The 22183-nt window shown below is 39.9% G+C and overlaps 3 protein-coding genes across 6 annotated transcripts in view; 2 read left to right on the forward strand and 1 right to left on the reverse strand.

The window, feature by feature from the left end:
* Positions 1 to 340: 340 nt before the first annotated feature.
* Positions 341 to 3510, forward strand: dhrs12lb (dehydrogenase/reductase (SDR family) member 12-like b). Its single transcript, XM_088312182.1, has 10 exons — positions 341 to 527; positions 1152 to 1285; positions 1363 to 1445; positions 1963 to 2058; positions 2130 to 2211; positions 2291 to 2352; positions 2453 to 2557; positions 2634 to 2724; positions 3089 to 3226; positions 3300 to 3510. Exons 1-10 carry the CDS (start codon positions 472 to 474, stop codon positions 3464 to 3466), a joined length of 1014 nt encoding a protein of 337 aa, XP_088168308.1. The 5' UTR covers positions 341 to 471; the 3' UTR covers positions 3467 to 3510.
* A 762-nt stretch (positions 3511 to 4272) lies between these two features.
* Positions 4273 to 13704, reverse strand: LOC148326096 (cullin-3-B-like). Of its 2 annotated transcripts, XM_088312179.1 has the most exons (16): positions 13374 to 13704; positions 10798 to 10995; positions 10603 to 10716; positions 9456 to 9616; positions 8925 to 9039; positions 8617 to 8845; positions 8396 to 8541; positions 7864 to 8040; positions 7611 to 7781; positions 7433 to 7540; positions 6448 to 6572; positions 6284 to 6380; positions 6074 to 6208; positions 5805 to 5991; positions 4845 to 4990; positions 4273 to 4772 (listed from the first exon to the last, which is right to left on the reverse strand). In XM_088312179.1, exons 1-16 carry the CDS (start codon positions 13476 to 13478, stop codon positions 4641 to 4643), a joined length of 2346 nt encoding a protein of 781 aa, XP_088168305.1. In that variant the 5' UTR covers positions 13479 to 13704; the 3' UTR covers positions 4273 to 4640. The 2 variants fall into 2 exon arrangements, with proteins under 2 accessions (XP_088168305.1, XP_088168306.1); XM_088312180.1 differs by lacking the exon at positions 4273 to 4772 and having other exon boundaries at positions 4847 to 4990; positions 5888 to 5991.
* Positions 13705 to 13792: 88 nt separating this feature from the next.
* The window catches only part of mbnl1 (muscleblind-like splicing regulator 1), a 56067-nt gene continuing 47676 nt past the window's right edge, over positions 13793 to 22183 (forward strand). For 2 of the 3 annotated variants that reach the window (XM_088310564.1, XM_088310565.1), the window contains exons 1-3: positions 13793 to 13860; positions 18558 to 18767; positions 19410 to 19708. The gene's annotated coding sequence lies outside the window, so the exon portion shown is untranslated. Of the gene's footprint in view, positions 13861 to 18557; positions 18768 to 19409; positions 19709 to 20429; positions 20573 to 22183 lie in introns of those variants that run through there. The other variant, XM_088310566.1, reaches the window with a different exon arrangement.

Genomic DNA, 22183 nt, shown 5'->3' on the forward strand with positions numbered 1-22183 from the left:
GCATGTTAGATGCTGACTTTTATGATCATTGTTTTGTATATAACATTTTTGCATGGAATCAAATCAAATATGTGTTGTTGCTGAATATTTACTAAATGCGTAGTTTTCCTAATAAATAAAGTAGGCAGGAATTGGTGAACATTCATCACATTCTCGCAAATTCGCACTCGAGTTTAGTTCCGCATTTCACAAGCATGCTCGGCCATTGCAACATCCTTTTCTGAGGTATCTCATAGCTGAATTTGTGGCAAATAAAAGTCCCAAGTGCATCTCTCTATGGTGAGTTGTGCCACATCCAATACGGCGGATGCACTGACGTTCTAGAGCTGCGGGCAAGAGTCTTGCGGTGTCGACAGAGGGCGCCATGACGCTACTTCCTCCTCCCTCTCCATGTGACACTCATCTGTCACAGTTGTTGTCCAAAATCGACGCAAGTGGCTTCAGGCTCCTGCAAAGTTACCATTTGATGCCATGTCCCTTTACCGAAACGCCATCTGGTTTTTAAATGGAATACACCAATATACAAGGTCAGTCAAGTATTTTAATTTCTCTTCCTGATGCAAAATGTTTGTATAGTATCACTGATCTCCTATTTGTGTTGGTTTTGTTCTCTTTGTGTGTATTTCTTTAAGTTAAAGGGTCTTATGTAGAGGAATTATGAAAGGCCTGATCACCGAATGGCACCACACAAGCCATCCTTTATGTGCCATCACAATCATCCCATTCACAGTTGGTTTGTCTTGTGCAGTGTTTCCCAACTTTTATTGGGCTGAGGCACATACTTTAAACAGCACCAAACAAAAATGTCACAAAAAATATATACTATACTGAAATAATGACGCAATGGTCTCAATGTATTCACAAGTGTACTGTCTCAGTGTGAATTTTAGCCGTTATGTTGGACACAAAAATATTATCACGTTCTGCTTGTCACTTTACGTCACTAGGATCGATGGCAGAACAAAGGTACACTATTTTCCGAACCAATTAAGTGAAATTGGATAATTTCCGACGACACACCTGGTGATCTCTCTGGGAATTGCTGGTGTTGAATCGATCATTGATTGAGATGAATGACCTAAAATGTCACGTGGTTGCCATACCATTCCGATCCTTTTGCTAAGCGTGTGCTTATATTTCTGTTCTTTTAGGAAGGGATATGAAGCAGCTTCTCAAAACTTTGAGCCCGAGGACCTGGATGTGTCGGTTGTGGGGAGGTCTTTCATGGTCACCGGGGCCAATAGTGGAATTGGCAAAGCCACTGCCATGGCTATAGCCAAGAAAGGTACACGCTGAAGTAAATTGCTTCCCATTGCTCCATTTTGTTATGTCCAATTTAAATGAAACCATTTATGCTTGCAGGCGGGAGAGTACACATGGTCTGCAGGAACAAAGATAAAGCCGAGGAGGCCAAGGGTGATATCGTTAATGAATCTGGGAATACTGTAAGTAGTCGTCGACATCATGCTGATGGCAGCTGTCTGTCCACACCTTTTATGGATGCTCTGTTTTTGGTCTTGTTTTTTGTGAAATAAATTCCCCCCCAAAATCTGACTTTGTTTAATCCAACTTGGATTTTTCCTTCTTCATGATCCATTTTTTTGGACTGGTACGACTGAAACTCTGGACTGTGCGCCTTGAACAGCCGCACATTATGTACATGCAAGTTCTTTGCTCCTAATGAGAGTTTATCTATTAAGAATTTCAGTCCGCTATTTACAATATTTGCAAGCAAGAACTATACTTATTTTAAATGAGGACTGAATAGCAAAGGTAGTGACTAGATTAATTCTAATATTCTTAAATTCAGGAATTATTGCTCTGTGTCTCAGCGAGGATTTTCAATATTCAGCAAGACTCAAGCTAGTCTTGGTTATCAGAACCAATTTTCTTGCTACTAATCAACCTGGGGCGGAAAATTCCTGATAAACGTCAGTATTTTTTTAATCATCTTCATTGCAGGAGGTGTACGTCCATATTGTGGACTTGTCAGAATCACGTAAAGTATGGGAATTTGCAGAGGCCTTCAAGAAGCAGTATCCATCTTTACATGTTTTGGTATGTACTGACTAACAACAAAGTAGTCATATTTTCCGGAAAAGCCAACGCTTAATGTTATTATCTAATAGATAAACAATGCGGGCTGCATGATACACAAGAGAGAGGTGAATGCCGAAGCTCTGGAGAAGAATTTTGCGATCAATACAATGGGTAAAAGACCTCATGTACTGCACTCATACAGTATGCATGAGACAATCTTCTAACATCTGCCCTTTGTCCATCTCTTCAGGGATGTACCTTCTCACTGAAAGTCTCATACCACTTTTACAAAAGAGCCGGCATCCGAGGGTGGTATGAACCAGCACACCAGTGGACCGCACAGTGACACTTTTGTGTACACTCTTAGTAGTACCCGTTGTCGAAGGCTCTAAGCACACTATGTCTCTGTTAGATCACTGTGTCGTCGGGGGGGATGCTGGTCCAGAAGCTCCAGAGTGATGACTTGCAGTCAGAGAAAGGAAGCTTTGATGGCCTCATGGTGTACGCCCAAAACAAAGTACGTAGGGGGACAATGTGTTTGAATCAGGATTTGCCTATTTGAAGAATAAATGATTTGTTGTGGTTCTTCACAGAGACAGCAGGTGGTGCTGACAGAGCAGTGGGCCAAAGAGTACCCTGATGTACACTTCTCTGTGATGCACCCTGGCTGGGTAGATACACCAGGTACTGTCAAAAACGTTCAGAACCGACATGAGGTATATCAAATATGTGAGGAATCATGCAAGTCAGTCCCCCTGAAGAAATAAAATTATAGACTAGATAGCTAGATAGAACAGAAAATGTCACAGTAGCAATACAGTATTTCCTCGTTTATCCCCAAATGTGGGGACCAGAATCCACACACCCAACAAAAGGTGAAAAACTGCAAAATAGAATTTTTTTTTTATTGGCATTATTATTATTTTCATTTTTATTTTGGGGGGATTCATGCCTCTAAATTAAACTTTGCTAAATGAAAAAATACCAATCTGCAGGAAGTACAAAAAGTGTATGGCATGTCTAAAATGGACCTGTTCCTCATCCGCAGCCGTGTCCTCGTCAATGCCTCAGTTCCACAGTATGATGGGGCAGAGGCTGCGCAGTCCAGAGCAAGGAGCCGACACCGTGGTATGGTTGGCCTTATCCAAAGCTGCTGGCACAACCCGCAGCGGGCAGTTCTATCAAGGTGGGCAACGCACTCTGGAAGGTGTCTTCCTTCGTCTTTGTCACGCGCTGACACGTAATGTTCTGTATTGCAGATCGGAAGGCCGTCCCAACGCACCTGCCTCTCGCTTGGACTCACAGTTCTACAGTAGAAGTTCTGACTTTCATCTCTCAGCTGGAGATGCTGGCCAAAGCTGTACAGTCGAAGCCTAATGCGGCGCTTAATGACCCACTGGGGCCCAGCAAAGCCCAAATAGTATAAATGTTGACGATTATAACCAATTAAATCAAGTATGGGGAATGAGACACATTTTGGTGTTGGTTATTTAAAGTACTGCGGTATTCTGAAGACTCATTCTACCAGGGCTCGTTAACTCATTCACTACCATTGACGGCTAAAGGCGTCAAAGATGTTTTTTTTCTTAATTTAGCTGGTAGCGAATGAGTTTTAAGAAAGATGTCATTCTTATACAGTACAGAGACACTCATCTTAAGAACCGTAATAACTGCAGACACATGATAATTTGGTACAAAAACGGTCACACTGAGTAAAAAAAATCTTTATTTTCAAAGTTATGGCTCATAAACCTGTTTTTTTTTTTGGTCTCGAGGTTGTAAGAGTACCTAATATTCTGCACCCCAAGCACCGTAATAGACGTTCACTTTATACAGATATATGATAATTACATTACACATCAATTACATTCAACTTTAGTACATAAGGGGCTTCAAATCAACACATCTTCAGTTATAAAGGAAGAAACTCAATTTGGGATTTTAGGGCCATCACGGAATTTTTCATGGCCAAAAGTGATTTCGAAATTGGGATTTGAGTATTTGGCAAATTTCATGAATGTACCACGATGTAACTTCAAAACTTGTCTGGCAATTTAGAATCTTCAATTGACACAATATTTGTGTGGGAGGAATTCATATATAAAATATTCACATGGCTCCAGGTATCAAATACTGTTTATTTTATTTTATTTTTTTGTAATTATACCCATGCAGTTTAAAAGCATGTGTACTTCCAAGAGAACAATTATAAAAAAAAAAATCCCCTACAGGCAGCAAACTGAAATTTTTTATTTACAATGTCGACATTCAATTATACAAAATGAAACTGCCTTCACCGTATTTAAATTATAAGCGATTGAGCATTTTATGTATTTTTTTTGTTTTGTAACAATCTAGATTTTTGAAAATAAATTACTTTCTATACACTATTGAAACAACAAAAATAAGGTGCAGATTTCTTTTCGTGTTGGATTGGTCAGTCTCATCTCCGGGGTTCAAGAATGAAAGTCGCCCCCTTGATTACAGGAAGACGCGTTCTGAGGATGTGATGGATTTTCCGCGGAGATCTCGTTCCCATTTGAGTATGTTGCAGTTGTAAAATAAAAATTGTCCATCCTCCCCCCTCTGCACAGCCCCCTCTATGCGATGTAGGTGTACATATTACGGTCCTCCGGAGTCCTTGCCAAGTATTCCCTCTCTATAAGTCCCTCTATGCGCTTTTTGATGACCACGGGGCTGGGGAGGAAACGTGCCTGCAGCTGCTGAGTCACCTGAGCACATCCAAGACACACAATGTCAAATAGCGGCAATTTGAGCTGGCAACACCAGGAAGAAATATTCACCTCGGCCACCAGGACATTGTGTTGTATCTTCTTTCTGGATTTCATGATGCGTACTATGGCTGCCTCGATCATAACCTTCCTGTCATCATCCACTTTCTGCTGTGTCTCTTTCCTCTCCGGGTCGGACTCTCCTTGTTTAGCAGCGACTAGGAAGCACACAGGATACTAGTTGAGTTGTTTCAGGTTGGATTTGAACACAAAAAGCGCAAGAATTCTTCATGTGGCACAAGTCAAGGCTCAGTTCGATATAGTAATAAAAATGAGCGAAATTCAGACTGAAGGTATTAATGCTCAATTTGGATTTTGGAGTGAAATCTGATTTTTCTTTTTTTTTGTGGGTCTAATCATTCACATTGCATATCAATTGCGACTTCAGTTTGTTTGGAGTGTGAACTAAATGCATCTCCAAGTGACCCGCATCATGCGCAGAAAAAAAGATGACGACACTCAAAACGTTGTGTTTACGGAAGTAAATATGGTCCAGCGTCGAGGGGCTCGTCTTTTTCTCATATCTACAAAGGTGTGATGCGGGAGGAGGTAGAAATATTTAGATTTTTTTTATCTGATTTCATGGCGACGTCTACTAAAGATGAGTCGTGTGTGTGGCTGAATTACTACAATCTCCACTTTATCCGTCATGTTCCATGTGATTAAATTAAAGTCAAATACCGCTACTCAAAATAGCTTTGCGGATTCACGAAGAATTGTCAATTGGCTGTGCTACCCAAATGGTGCATTGGAAAAATCAGATACATACTCGACCTCATATGAGAGTGACCACGGTCGGATATTGTCGGAATTGAGATGGTCGGACTGTCCCAAAAAAAAAATCAGACAAGTCACATACGCATCCCACCCTAAAATAGCTCCGCGACCCATTTTTGGCTCCGCGACCAACCAGTTGAGGATCGCTGCTCTAAATAGTGCAGAGGCTGCGAATGTGTCGTGTCATGCACACACCTGTCTGTATTTTGACTCTGTGCACTTTGGCAGTAAACTGGTCATTGACTGTAAACAAATGTCCATTTTCAATATCCTTGGACCTTGGCTCTTTGGTGAGAACTCTCTGCGTGGGCTTCCCACAGGCCAAAGACTGCAACGCCCGCACTAACTCCCATCTAGGAATATCTGTCTCATTTTGGATCTCCTTAAAAAAAATCAAAAAAAAAAATCCTTGTAAACATATAATTTAGGTGAAGGTAAAGGATGAAGCTTTAGATGCAACAAACCTCAAAAGTGCAGCATTCTCTGTGGTTGAAAAGCATGAGGATGGTCATCTGGAAGGTGGAAACTTGTAGAATGGTCCTCCGGGAGTTTGAACCACTCACTTGGGCACCTCCCACGCTGGCTTCGGAACCGTCATCCTTGAGATGATCATTTTGATACATCAACCCAAGAAAAGTCCTCTAACAACCCGAACATTTGCATTGGACACTTACTTTTTTCAAAGCACCGAAGAAGGTCGCAATTAGGTCTGCCCCACCCATGTGATGCTGTAGCGTGAGTTGTCGACCACTGTGTTTGGCGAGGTAAAACCTGCCAAAGAGAAACATCTCAAAAAACAAGTACTAACTAAAAGCTGGTGATACGTCAATTTATTTACCTTCTAAACACCTCAAAAGCGTGCTGAGGGGAAAGTGGGATGGTGCATCTGGGCGTCGCCGACTGCGTTGGCCAGTAACCGGTTGTGAGGACTCGGACAGTCAAGTCCACACCACATAGAGAAGCCTGAGCAAGGTTGGGGCAGAGAATTGAGTCATTTTGAACACAGTCATGATCCATACACTGCTCGCAATCTCATTTTATTTTAATAACTATCCATATAATTTTTGAAAGTGAAAATAAATGTCTTATAAACTTTACCACAGAGGACGTTGCTAACAAGTGTGCTAAATACGAAGGAATTTTTTTTTTTTAAATTGAAAAGAATTATAAAATAAATAAATAAAAATATATAAAAATAAATAAATAAAAATAATAATAATAATAAAAAAAATAAAATAAAATATTGTGTTGAAATAATTGTGTATGTCTGTGACCCGTTTGCTCCCAAACATTTGACTTGCACAGGTCCATCTAGGTCGAATGAGTAAAAAAAAAAAAAAAAATAAAATAAAATAAATGACTATATAACTGACTTTTTTTGTGACGATAAACATAACGACAACCCTAAATTAAATCTTGTATATGAAATATTGATATTTGCAGAGAGTCTATATTTAAAAAATGAATAATGGTGGTTCAGGGTAGATATTTTTCAATTAGCTCCTTTTTGATTTGAAAAGTGAGCAAAAATTGTAATTTTTTTTTTTATTTAAAAATTGATGAACTTGCCGAGTGGAATAATTAGTTTTTTAGTCTGAAAGTATTTTCGAATATTCTTTGGCACATCATTATGAAAGAAAATTTTGCATTAAGAGAAATGTTGAAAATGGGCGACGCAATTGTGACGTGAACGACGGCGCTCAAGTTCTGATATCGTGGGGGGAGAAACTGGAATAGCCCAAAACAAAACGTTTTCAGAAGAGATTTAGACTCGGCCTATTTTGACTTGGTACCTGAAGCAAAATACCATTTTAGGGTCTTACCGACGTGACGTGTATGTGTCGCCTGAACTCATCCATGGTAGTGTTGGAGATGGTCATATCTCGAAACATCCCCTCCAGTTTCGAGGTGAACTGACAGCCGCATTCTGTCTGCAAAGAGCAAAGACGATGAGCCCCAACGACTGGACGAGTGATGTTCAGACAACCGACCTTATCTTACTTTGAGCTTGGAGATCATGCTCTTCTCTAAATCGTCCGAGACGCTCTTGTTGCTCAGCAATCTCCGGCCCAGGTGCTGCTTGTAGTATCTTTCAAACACATCCTTCTCTTGCAGAAACCTGAACAACACCATGGTTTTGTCCAGAATCAACTCCACCTCCTGTTCTGTCAACTTCATAACGATACCAAAGAGGAAAAGAATAACATAAGCGCATTTCCAGGATGAAGGATGTGTGATATTTCTATCGGCATACCCCTCGCACTCCTTTCTTCAGCTTATCGTCGATAAAGAGCGACAGGTACTCTGGTGAGCGGGAGTTGAGATTAAGGAAATACTCAAAGTCTCCTGCTATGGTTTGTTTGAATAGTTTGTCATTGTTGAAAGACTCATGGAGGAAATGGTCAAACACCAACTTCAGGTTAAGCAAGCCCTGTTAAGGAAGCAACAACACAACAACATTTCTCAATGAGTTAAGCTGCAAATCTTGGACGTCTTTAGCCGTCAATGGCAGTGAATGAGTTAAGTGAAATATTGTGTTGGAAAAACATGAAATTAGACGTTAAAATTCAGTTTTTTTTTCTCTAAAAACAGGATGACACTTAAGTCATCATTAAAAAAAAAAAACATGTTTTGTTTTTGGTATAAATTAATTTTTTTTAAAAACTGAAAGACGCAGTGACATCACGAAGTACTGGTGCTTGGTCTCGGCAAGTACTTAAATGTAAATACTTGAAAATATTTCCCAGTAGTTTCAAATGTGGCGTTTGCGTCTCCAATCAGTGTACCTGGATATAGTCGACTGGGTTTTTGCCCTCTCCTTCCTCTGACACAAGAACCCTGCCCTGCTCTCTCAAGTACAAGCTCATACAATCGCACATTGTTTTCAAGCCATTGGGCACACGGCTGAACAGCTTGTACATGCAAAAAAGGTCTGCAGGGCAGAAGTAAGGAGAAAAATAATTGGGTGTGAAAGTTCACATGGGAAATATTTTCACTGTTACTCTACCTTCTGTTATGCGATTCTGGAGCATGTGGACCATGCCGGAGTTCTCCATCTCCACTATGGTTTTCATGTGTTTCGTTATCAGCTCCCTTTCCACCACCTTGACAATGGAATCCTCCGTCGATTTGTCCAAACAATGTTTGACGCGCTCAATTTCCTCGTTGATTCTGGCCTCCACCCTCTTAATGTAGATGCTGGTGCTGTTTTCTGCGAGAAATCTTTGGCTTTCCATCTAAGCGGGCCAATATGGGGTGTTACTTGATAGACACCGGGTCCCCTCAAGAGGACACGGGCACCCGGAAGGGACTCACCTGGTAGAATTCGGCTGACATTTCTAAGAAGGGACGCTCAAAGTCTTCCTCGTAAACAATCCTGCTGTCCAGGCCGAGAACCATCAGCATCTGGCAGGTGTTTCTGATGGATCCCCTGCAATTTAAATGTTTACCGTCAATAATAGCGCCGCCGGGCAGCACATTATGGAAAATTGAGGTTTTAAAGCATTGTATACTCTCAACTCAACTTTATTACAGAAAAACTCCGACATTCCCCACAGGAGTTACTCCCTTGCTATTACCGTATTTTTACGGCCAAAAGATGCGCTGTATCAAAGGGTGCAGCACCAGTAGAGGGTGCTATTTCTGTATTTAATACTTATACTGAGCGTGCCGCACTACGGGGCGCATGCTAGCTCGCGCATGCTAGCTCGCGCATGCTAGAAGCGTTATTCACGTTTGATTTGTCAATGTACAGCATACACACATCACGATATACAAAAGTGCAACCTTCAAAGCATTTCATCGCATCTACGGGAGCACTCTTTCAGACCAAATAATCCTCCATACCTGTCTACAACTTCGCCTCTCCTCTCTCGTTTGATCATGTCCAGTAGCGTCTGCCAAAGGTGTTCTCGAATGCAGTTGTAGTGGACCACCTGGTCTCTGAATACGATGACGCTGAGGTTGTACACGTTCTCCACGCTGTTTTGCTGAACATAAACTCGGTCCTGGAATCGCAGAGCAAATTCTGCTGTTGATGTTCACACCATGAAGGGAACATGAAATTTGATGGCGACAAGGGCGCTGCCAGATTAAAAATAATCTTTACATTTTTTTTTCTTGTCAAAGTATCAGTGGACAAATGAGAGGAAATGTGAATATTTAATAATAATAATAATAATATTCCCTTTATTAGTCCCACAATGGGGAAATTCGAGATTCGAACCCAGGCCTCCTGGGGAGACTGGGTTCTGAACGCGGCGCCTTAGACCACTCGGCCATCCCTTACTTAGCACTTACAAGAACTAACATGGCGCATGGGGTCAATTTTTAAAGGGGAAGTTAAGAACATGTTCTATGCAGGCCCACTTCTCTAAACACGCCATTCTGATTAATATTGGGTTTTTGTATTATGAGTTAAGAAATAAAAGCCACCATTTTTTCTACAACTCAGAGGGCGGCCATTTTGCCACTTGCTGTCGACTGAAAATGACATCACAGTTGCTCACGGCTCAGCCTCAGAGAACAGGTGAGCCGTGATTGGTTGTTACCTGAGCACCACGCAACTGTGATGTCATTGTCAGTCGACAGGAATTGACAAAATGGCCGCCCCCGCTAAAAATGGGTGGATTTTACCGCTTAACTTATATTCCACAAACGCAATATTGTATTGAGATATTACTGCAAAGGATTTTAGGGTGTTGACAGCATGGTTCCTCGCCATATCAACATCTCACAAGCAATTCTACAAACACATCAGGCTTCAAGTACATTCAAGCCATCTCCTGTTCCAACCAAAACAAAATATTTCACACTTCAAGGTTGGCCAAGCTGTCGATACAAAAGAATAATTCTTTTTGCCAATGTACTAGAAGAATGAAAATATACTAATCAGATAAAAGCATCGTAAAAACGCCATCACAGGTAGGAGTGCTTATGACTGATCTGGGCGGATCACATCACACAAAAAAAAAGGAACATTCTGCCTTCCTACCATGTACATGAGGATGTCTCTGATCATGATGGTGGCAGTTTGATGATCATTCCACTCTTGGTTTAGGATTTGCAGAAATTTATTATTTAGACATTTGAGGACATCCTGGCGTACCTGTAAACGGCATAGAATGTATTCATCAACAGCAGGTTCATACACAAATTCACAAGGGTATCATTTTATTTATTTTTTTACTTTGTTGACGAGATGTTCTGTGACGACTTCCCTCAGGCCTGTGTAGAGCTTCTCGCCGTGCTTGTGCAGCACCATGGTGTAGGCGTTCCTGTACAGCTCTTCGAAGCTCAGCCCACTGTTGTTCTTCCTCTGGATCTCCTGGATGGCATTCTTTAGCAGGGCCCAGATGTTCTCCACATATTTCTCATCCATTGTCATCTAAAATGGATAGATGAAAGCAGATTTAATGTAAGAAGATCATAGCTCAATGTGGTGATGAAGCAGATGTTTTCCATGTGTGTGTGTTTCGCCTCCCCTAGAGGGCGCCACAGGACTTGAAGAGGAAGCACAACAGCTTAAGACATTAAATGTGAGGCCCTTAAAGTCAATCTGCTGGTTCTTTGCCTTATACACTCCCAAATTCATCAGCTACGATCCACAAATGGTGTTTGATGCTGCACATTTTGGTATCAATCCGAAACCAACAACAACACTGATGCCTATATTGATACTTTTCTTTATTCAATGTAGCTGTGCCACCAAATTGTTAAATCTCTGTTCATTTCATAACCCTCAAGTGTGCTTTTTATGATTTTTCCTTTTATTTGAATTATAGGACATAAACAGAGTTTATCAGTAAATAGAAAATACTACTATTTCCCCCTTTTATTATTATGTCTACATTTTTGCGGGTTTGTTTGAATGAACAAAGCGCACAAAGTAATCAGCGGAAAACTAATTATTCCTCCGCAGTCCTGGGACTGTTCAGAAATGAGTAAACAGACATTAAATAAAAAAAAAAATCCTTTTGTCGCACTTTTTTCCAGCATTTTTTTCTTTAATAAACAAGCTGTTTAAGATTATCACTCCAAATTTCATGAAACATTTAAGAAACCAATTATTTTTCAAATACAATGTGCGTTCAGGGAATGCAATATGAAAATTAAGCACTTCGCTCAGAAGTGCACTTTTACCTTTATGGAAAAAAAATAAACAAAAAAATTAAACAAAGGCATCCTTCTATTCATTAGTTGAACCAACTTGCAAAAACATTTTTGTTTAATCCCCTAAATCTTTAGTTAACAAATAAACCACCTTGTGCAGAACAAACGTTTTTGGTATACCAGCTTTTGCGTTGCATTTTACGCGCTAGAGCTAAATAAACTACTGCATCACACTCGTATCAATCCGATGTTGATACTGACTTGGATCAATTTTTTGGATCGATCCCTCCCACGACTACCATCCACTATTTAAAACGGGAGTGACAGAGCTTTTACGATGTAATAACTTAATTTTTGATTTGTACACTACTAAAAAAACACTCAGCCAAGTCCTCGGTTGTTTGACCATTAACACTGAAAAAAAAACACCCATAATTGTAAATGGTACAGTGGAGAATATCCATCCAATCATTTTCTATACATGTTTTCTATACATGTTGCACATCGAAGAGCACATACAAAGACCATTCACAGTCATTCAACTCTTAAACAAACATCACATGCATGTGTTTGGACAATGCGGGTAAGTGAGATCACCTGGCTATGCAAATGCCACACACAGCAAAGCAAGAGCTGAGATTTGAACACTGAACCTTCGAACTGTATGGCAGACATGCTCACCACTTTTTCACCATTTTGACGAAAATTAGAACATTGTACCAACCTATGCCACAATTTGGTGACTTTAATATTATTTCACAAGTCTATCCAATTGGGCAGGGTTTTATTTATTGCAAATTACAAGGATGAACAAGCCAAGGTCACTGACCATGGAATGTTAATAATTGAAAAAAAATCTGCCATTTTTGTGATTGTGTAGGTATGAGGATTTTGTGTGATACACGTGCAGTAAATATCAGTTTCAACCCATTTGACAAAGTAAAATGACTGCAAGGGCATTGCAATTGATAGCTTGAACTAATGTACCTAAATGCTCTTCCACTAGATGGCAGAGGGTACAATAAACTTGAGTATCCATGTGCCATTAATACAACTAAATGTAGCTTTGTGTTCAACTAAACATGGTCAAACATTTCAGCTGGTGGTGAGTCATAAGATGTTTTCGAATGTAAAAAGTAAGGATTCATAGTGTGCTATTTGCTGCTACAGGTTGCTGGAATACTTAGATGAATATTGATACATTATAGCAAATCATTTTCAGACCAAGTGAATTTGATAATTTCCTGCTGCACACCTGATGATCTCTTTGGGTTGAGAGTCAGGGTTTAATAATGTGCGCTCAATGTGATGGATCTCCATTTTAGAATTTATTTATTTTATTGCGTGTGTGTAAACGTTATGGTATTTTAGGGTTACCTCTATATTGATTGCACAACACTTTTGTTGCATTTTAGAGTGTTATTCTCGTTTTTTCTTGAACAAATTCACTGCTGTCCAGTTTGTCTCGTCAGAGGCGATCAACTCACTAATGTGGCTGACATGGCGTCGGTCCTGTTTTGTGGCAGCTTTCGCTTGTCACAGTGTCGGCATTGTATTCGTTTTCACATGCCAGTGGGGAACCTGCTTGCACTGTTTTGTTTTTTTTAAGTTTGTTTTTTTCAACTGTCTGGGAGGTGGAAGTCACATACTTACAGGGAAGGCGCGGATCCTCATTTTGGCTTCTTTCCTGGTTTCGCCCTTAAGATTGGCCATGATTCTCATGGACAAGTGACGCTCCCAAATAATAAGAGACCGCATGAGATGCGTTTGGGGGCGAGCTTTGTATAAGGACGCGCGCTGGCCGGAGATTTTGCCTTTGTTACAAACGACATTATGACCTCATAAGCTAGTGTTGTCGACAAATAATTACGTAGCTGCTGCGCCTATTTTAGGGGGGCGATCATTAAAAATGTCGCTTGCCACTAGCCAATGTGAAAGAATCGTCCTCGAGGAATAAATTTAATTATTTATTTGATTTTATTAAAAAAAAATAAATAAATAAAACCTGTAACCCACAGCAGACCCGACTGATGACGTAATATAAACTAAAGTCTCGCGATATTCTACGTGACAGCAGAGTCAGGCCAAAACAGCGGCGTTGCATGCGGCAAAAATGAAACGGAAAAAAAATGAAAATCTGGTAAGCACCTTGATGTTCAGTAGCAGCTACTTCAGACTGTTAAAATGAAGAAGATTTGAGAATATTTAATTGTGTCCCCAACTGGTATGTAAAGTACGCATAAAATGTTAATTTGAGGCAGTGAATAAAGTCACGTGCGCACAAATACAATCGGTTTTACTTATTTGTGCCCACACGTAATGGACGATTAAATTGCTAATTAATAATATTAATAATAAGTTAAATAAGCAAATGGAGTTGACCCTACAAATGGTACATTAGTATTGTAGTGTTTCAAACTTTCATGACCACTATTAAAATAAATTAGCATAGTAGGCCCACGTGTTCATCAAAAACAAGGCAGAGGCTTTACCCCTAAATCTATTAATGCACGCTATGGATAGTTTGAATAATATAATAATAATAATAACAATAAGAAAAAAACTGTAAGCAGTCAATAAAACTGTATTGCACATACGTGGTTAAAATCACAGTTGCATGTAAATGAACGGTTAACATGGCATTAATAAATATTACATTATTAATTTAAGTACCATGTATTTGACTCAATAATTAAATTCAACTAAATAGTGCATTATAACTTGTGTTGAGCTTTACATGAAAATTTAAAACATTTATTTAACCGGATTAAAAAAAAGTCGCTGTAATACTATGTACAACTTGGACTTTGGCGGCTGCAAAAAAGTTGTTTGTAGATGGGATCGTTTCATGCGCTGATTGCACCTGTGAAATGTTTTGTCCTTGGCTCTTCCTGTTTTTCTCGTGTACATTGTTTTTACACTTCCGTTGTCTGCATCAGGTTTCAACCCATACATTTTAAACCCTCTATTAAGAATAGTTTATCCTCCCAGCAGAATGCTTTTTTCATTCAGCATTTATTTTATTTTCAAACTTTGCGCTTGGCATGTAAGAACATCTGTATTTTTTTTAAATCTTGTAATGCTGTCGCTGTTTAACTCTGTCTGTGGCTTGCGGAATTGCATTGCTAAAGCACTTTTTTTTTTTAATATCAGCCACCAAAGTCAGGGCCGTCTTTTATGAACTGGCTGATTTTTGTATCCTCCGATGATATCCAATTATGATGTTGCTGTAGCTCTGTGCTTGTTTTGGGCTTCATTATTTTACGTTTCATCATTGTGTGTTTGAGTGCTGATAGCAAGCAACGTCTTCAGCCGAGTAGAGAAACTTTTCTCAGTAGAGGCAGCCATGCAACATGTTCACAGACTTGCCAGAAGGCTCTGCAGAGCGTTGGATAATTCTGCATTTCTTTGCGTACATCCATTGATATTACATCCACTTCAGTTTTCCCAGCAGGTGGAATGCAAATTACGGGTACATTCCAGACCCACCCATAGGAATTACAGACTCCATACAATTTTAATTTTTTTATACGGTTTTACAACTTTAAACACATTTGACTGTTCTGTAGGAACAAGTAATACTCAATGGGCAAAACATGGAAGTGTATTTTATTGAAGGGGTGTCCTTGTCTTGCCCTAAACTCATTTCCAAACTGGGATTCTGTGTGCAGACGGATGACATACTTCAGTAGCATGATAGCATAAGCTAAAGTCATTTTTTTTCTCTCTTTCATTGCAAGTGATTGCAAAAGCTGAATTTAATACGCTGTTTTCGATTTCATCGTTGCTCTGCAAATATGACACCACAGGGGTCAGGACAAAACGCCGCTCCCCTCAGAATCCCCCCGCTCATCATTTTAGCCAAGTTGCTGTTGACCTGGCGCCAGCGGCACAAAACAGGACAAGTAATTTAATTTGCGTCTGCTGTCGACCTTGAAAGAGGGAATGTAGGCTATTGGAAGCCGATGGGGACGAGGATTCTCAACATACAATCTCCGAGCATCTAAAGAAATACTTTTTGTCCTTTGTATGTCCGACAGCTAATATGATGATATCAGTAATTGAATTTTAATATTACCGAATGTCTTTCTGATTCACAACATTGACATACCAAGGTTTTTCTTTTCCTTCTCTTGTTCTTCCTCTCTTAAGTGTTGCAGAAAAATGGAGAAAAACAAAACAACGCATTGAATGAATTGAATGCTTGCCCAGTCAACAGAGCTCTTGTTAGGTATGACAGAGTCTCCTGTGACCGATCATAAGATACTTATTGAACATAATTTTGAGAAATGTCAAGTTCTCGAACTTTTGATTATGCTGAAGTCAAACTAACCGGAACCAGACACACTAAAGCCCTGAAGGTGCTACAAAATGCAAGACAATCCTGGAAAATCTTTTTTAACAACATCATGATAAAAATCTATCTGTGACTTTTTTATGACAAAAAGGCACAATAGTGTCTTTGTTATCATGAGTCAAATTGTTTTGTACAGTGATTTTCCAAGTGTCGCGCGTGTACCAGTGGCTCCATCCTGTCCAGTGGTACTCAGCGGTCGCTAGTAATGCGCTACTTTAATCCGGAACATTTACTCGACTAACTTTATAAATGAATAATTAATAAATTATTTTACAATAATTAATTATTATAAAAAAAAATTTTTAGGCGGTATTAAGTAAGTAAAAAGCTTGACAACCACCATCATGCAACCACTTCGATCAGTGGTCACCAACCTTTTTTTTCCACCACGGACGGGTTCATAATAATAATAATAATAATAATATTCCCTTTATTAGTCCCACAATGGTCCCAAACTTCTGCGGACCGTCGACTGGGGTTGGTTCTCGCCCAATGTTGTGGAAAGCAGGCTTGATATGTGGTCCTACTCATTTTGCTAGCTTAATATTGTAATGCGATGTAATGCAACTGAGACAATTAGCATCATGACATGTAACGGAGAAAAAAACGGTCACTTTTCAAAAAATTTTAGCATCGACTAATAAGCCGCGAGTACTGCAATTTTTTTTTTTCTTTTATCTGTGCAGCCCGGTACAAAGTGGCCCGTGGACCGGTATCCGGCCGTGGCCCGGTGGTTTTGGACCACTCTCTTAGATGACTTTCAAAATGGCTGCTAAAATCTGTGGTTACTTTTTTGGTCTTATTTACAGGCATTCATCCCATCTGTTATCACCTGAGAATCGGGGTGATCGTATGTACCAATGTCCTCGCCGCGCCGTGTGATGTGGGCTGCTCGTAATTGCTGTCGTAACTTCTTGCCCAGTGGACATGACATCTTTAATCACCCCGTTGAAAACGTCTTAGGTCAGAACTCGATATTGCTCATAAAATCTAAATATAAGGCCCCGGTGGCTGAGCTGTTTCGCAGACTCACCCGCACTCTCAGTGGTAATAATAAAGAAGATTCTCGACTCTTCAAGGGAGCGTCTGCTCTTCAAATTACAAGAGAAGTGCTTATAATGGTGTTTTTGCTACTTAGAGGCTTACAGAGCTGTTTTAGCAGACTTTTTAACCTTGCGTTACTCGTCCTCATCATCCAGCATGCCAGTGTTTCACATATAGACCGATAGGTTTTCCTGCTCGTCTTTAATAATATAGTCCCATCCCACAACCCTCATTATGACTCACTAATCATAGGCTCCACTTGATTCCCTTTTGGTCGCTATCTACTCTCTTGTCGGAGCACTCCATAAAACGAAATGTCTGCCTCTGTTGGTCGTCCTTTAAGCAGAAGAATCCAGGCGAGAACAAGAGGAGAGCTTTTGTTGACTTTTTTTTTTGGGCACTGACGTGCGCTGGGTCCAGGGAGCCGTCTTGTTATTTACGGCTCAGATCCTCCTGTGATTGGCGGAGGCGATGTAATAATGCCGGGCACTCATCTCGCAGAGTTTTTAGAATTACAATAGGTGCCATGTTGCACTTGCTCGTTGCTAGGTTACTAAGTGGCCTGCCTGCTACCTCACTTATGATGTATTTGATATAGTCCCCCTCAGTCTTGGCAATCCTCCGATGAGTCAAGATAACTTGATAAGATTTTGTTCATGTCAGTTCTTTCTTCTTTACATTGTACTTTGCAGGCAAACACGAACAGTACATTTGCGCAAAGAAATTAATATGTGGAAGTTAGTTGTGTTTGATGCATCAGGGATTCGAAGGAAATGGTTCAGAGTTGCTTAGATTGTTTTTTTTGCCCAGACCATTTTGTGCGTAATTAGTTTGTTTGTATATATTTTTTTTAAATACGCATGAATTATCAGAGATGCCTTCCCGTTGTTATGCGTAGGTATCTTTGAAAAATAAATTGATAATGTGACGCTAACAGACAGTTTTGTTAAATAGAATATCCTTGTGTTGTTCATATTTTAGCACATGCATATAAAAAATGTCTAATGTTTGAAACAAAAATATCTTCAACCTTAGTTTGTCGCCATTTAGAATAAACTATAATACAGGTAATACATTTTAGTACCATCAAGGTAAAAAGAGAAAATAGACTTCAGCCCACAGTTTCATTTGCACATGGGCTTTTAAGGATGACATAACGTGACATGGTGTGGGAGTCTGTTTAAGCGGCTTGTTTAAGTATAGAGTTCATGATTATTTATCAAGCCTAGTTATTGGGATCTGTGACTGCCAAATGCTCCTTTTGCCAAATCCTTGAATGGGTTTATAATATAGTTGTGAATTGAAACTGAAAAATTAATAGTTAGGTACTTTGTTACAATTTGTTACATTTCCACAGTTTACAGAGCTACAAAAAAAAAAAAATCACATTTGTGACCATCCCCTCTTTGTTTCTCATCCACCACCCCTTCGCGTAGCTCGGAATGCAGGCGTGCCACTCGCCGATTGCTGTGTCCTGGGAGCCCTAAAAGGGAAGGAGTCTCACTCTTGATTCCTGGCAGCTCAAGGAGGAGCGAAGACTAAATTAGGCATGGTTTCATTGACTTCCAATTCCCTGAGTCCCAGCATCCCTGCAGCCCAGAAGAGGAGAGGCCGGGCGGTGCTCTCAGCCTCTGATGCCCTGCCTGGTGAGTCAGATGAGATGAGGAGCTGAGAAACCTTGTTGAGATATATATATATATATATATATATATGGATTGTATTGTATTGTATTTTTTAACTCAGTTAAATATTTTAACTCGGCTTTATTTACATTTTGCATATCATGCAAAGTCAAATTCAAATACTGTGCCATATTAGGTGTACAATTTGAATACATCATCTCCGAACAAAACACCCTGCTCGAGGTACCACTGGGCCTTGCAAACCAACACTGCTGGAGTGTGCTTCTTGTGGGCAGAACTAAATGTAAACATTTTGAGAATTGTTTCTAAGGAAAAAGCTTGTGAAGATGATACCTTTTAGAACAGTCTTTGAATGAAAATACACTTAACCCATTTACTGCCATTGACGGCTTTTTTTTTTTTTTTAACTCATCTGGTAGTGAATGAGTTAATATTTGGTGAGTTTACATTAATTACAAGACATTATTCAAGTAAATTACAAGCTTCATAAAAAATAGAAAAATGTGATTAATTGCAATTAATTACTGATTTATCTATATATATATATATATATATATATATATATATATATAAATATAAAACACACGATTTGAATGTAATTTGTAACAAATGTGCCACCTATGTTGTGTTGTGCTGTCTTTCCAGTGCTGATGAGTCACAATCATCCATTCCCCATCAGTCCCTCTTTTCCCCCCACCCATCCCTTTTCTACTCTTTTGCTGTGCTGTCCAGCGTGATTGACTGTCGCTTTCTGTGCACTAGCAGCTATAGACAGGTGCTGAGTGCTGCTTAGTGGCCCTGCTTGTGTGTGTGTGTGTGGGTGTGTGTATTTGTGTTTGTGTAGGCTCCAGAGGCCTGCCTCGACATTCCTGTGATACTTCCAGCGACGCAGTCCTTGGGGGGAGAAATAGGTGGAGGCCCTGACTGAAGACCAACTGAAGGTGGTGAGTTGAAACCTGCCTACTCTGAAAATGTTATCACATCCCTTTTCTTTTTGGGCTTTCTGAAAAGCAACCACTTCCTGATTTACCTTTATCTTTGCGCGGTGCAAACTGCTCTCATTCTCCACCACTTCCTCTCGCTACACAATCACTGGCAGCAAGAATGCAAACATAACTGTGAGCACTAAAGTATTGGGATGCCTAGTCTTTTCACTTGAGGTTGTTTGTCAGTTTTGCAGCCATAACAGTTAGGGATGACTGGATATTTTTGTCCATTTATCCAGAAGAATATTTTTTTTTTTAGGTCAAAGCTTGCTGATGATTGACCTGAGTGAGGGCCTGGCTCAAAATGTCTGTTGTAGGTCATCCCAAAGATGTTTGATCATTTTTAGACAGTTTACTCAATGTCTTGATGAGGTGAAATATTTAAATTCTCATTTTTAATTTGTTGACTTAAGAGCTGCATCTCAATATGTTTGTAGCGTACGTTAAAAACCACAGTTGTGAAAGTGGAGGGGAAGAGGAAGTTAGGAAAAAAAAAGGGCATGCAGAGAGAGCTAAATAAGGTGACTATATTTGGCATGAGATAATGCAAGCAGAAGATGCAAATGAGATAACGGCGTGGTTGTCATGGAGACGTGATGTTGCGCAGTGATGGTTCGCTGTAAACCTGACCACACTTGCAGTATGGCCGTTGCTAAGCAGAAGGCGCTATTGTGAGTGAGCGAGAGGGGAGAGTGAGGAAAGTAGCAGACGGATGGGGGAAGCGAATATGCTCCTTCATGGTGCCGTGCATTGCGTCAGCGTGACCTTTGCTTAAAGTGGTTTTGCTCGTCCAAGTGGTACCTCGGCGCTAGATACACACAGGTAAGCTCACTGGAAGCATATTATTCATTTCTGCTCATTGCTGTGTTTGTAATGAATCAGTTTGGCTTTTTTTTTTTTTTTTTCAACTTATGAAATTCATACGTCCAGTTCAATTGTCAAAGTGTCTCCACGTTTTTTTTATTTGCGTTCAGGGAATTTGTTCGATATTTTCCTATTTGCAGTCGTATGTCACGCCGTATCTAGACAGAGAACCTGCGAGAAGCCCCAAGTGAAAGGCCTCTTCGGAAAAGGGTGTTTCTATTCGATTCCTTTTTATCTGCAAGATAAGCTTTCAGCTTGTGTTTGGAGGCGCGCACACAGACACGGACATGCACGCACACATTCTTTCCAGTGCCAGATGAAGACGAGGCAGCGTGCTATTTCCTCGCTCTGTATTTCAAACTTGACAGCTTGCTTGAATTACACCTGCCTCCCTCTGTCCCTCTCTGTAGAGAAAATACATTTGAACAAAAAAAAAAGTAAGAAAAGCGCTAACCTCACAGGTCTCCACGGCGCGTTTTCAGCAGTAATATATTTACAACTTGTCTTGTTTCGTTTTCTTGTCTTTTTTTTTTTTTTTTTTTTTTTTTTACAAATGTGCCCTGTATATTTATAGCCTAGTTGTTTACATAGCATACGCCTCACCGGGTCCTAAAATAACATGTAACACAATCAGGAAATGACCCGGCTGGCATTATTTCGCTTTTTGATTCCACCGCCACCAAAATAAATTCGAGTTAAATAGGTTAGTTTGATTGCCGCTCCCAGCTGTTGGCCTTTCTGCAGGCAGCCTGTGTGCTCCGTTGCAGTCGTATCGCTGTGATGCTCTGTAATGGAAGCCTAATGTGTATTTGCGGCTTAGTGATAGATGAGCAGTCAGAGGTTGGCACACCAATGCTCGGGGACATTTCCTCAGGAGAGTGAGAGTTCACATTAGCCGGCCAGTGGCATTTACAGGAGGTTGGGAAATAGCAGAGCTCTGACACGATAGGACGGTTTAAGGTGGAAATTTGTTCTCATCAGGGAAGGAGAGAAAGTGGAAAAATCCATTTGAACAATGGTGAAAAGTTAAGTGGTGATTTGTCAAGGGGGTTTCATGTGAGCACACAACCTACTAACTCCTTCCTTGTGTTCATCCCTTAGCGGAACATTCCATCCGTTTACTATCTTGCAGTCATTTAGCATTCAAACTGTTGAAAATTAACTGCTTTGATGTGTCCAGTTAGTGGAAATCCCCTTAAACTCCATTTTGCGTTAACACACACGCACGCTACTTCCTGTTTTCGGTTGGTTAGTGTTAACGGTGGTTTACGTTTTTTTTTTGTTTTTTTAAATTTTCACTTTCTTTTATTCCCATTGAGCCTTAACAGCAGCATTTTTCCAAATGCTTCAAATATTTTTTTATTATAGTATTAGTTTGAGATGCCACTTAATTTTTCATTAATAAAAAGAATTGATTAGTTGCATTTAAGTATTATTCCTTCTGTACATGTAATTAGTTATTTTGAACACCAATCAGTGTAGTATTAAAAAAAAAAACATCAATGGATCCCAATCGAGGTTCACATCATTTATTTTGTCAAAAACTGAATTCAACTAGGACGTTTTTAC

This window comes from Idiotropiscis lumnitzeri, chromosome 12, assembly GCF_059441095.1.
Source record: "Idiotropiscis lumnitzeri isolate Australia: NSW breed Sydney's pygmy pipehorse chromosome 12, RoL_Ilum_1.0, whole genome shotgun sequence".
NCBI lineage: Eukaryota > Metazoa > Chordata > Actinopteri > Syngnathiformes > Syngnathidae > Idiotropiscis > Idiotropiscis lumnitzeri.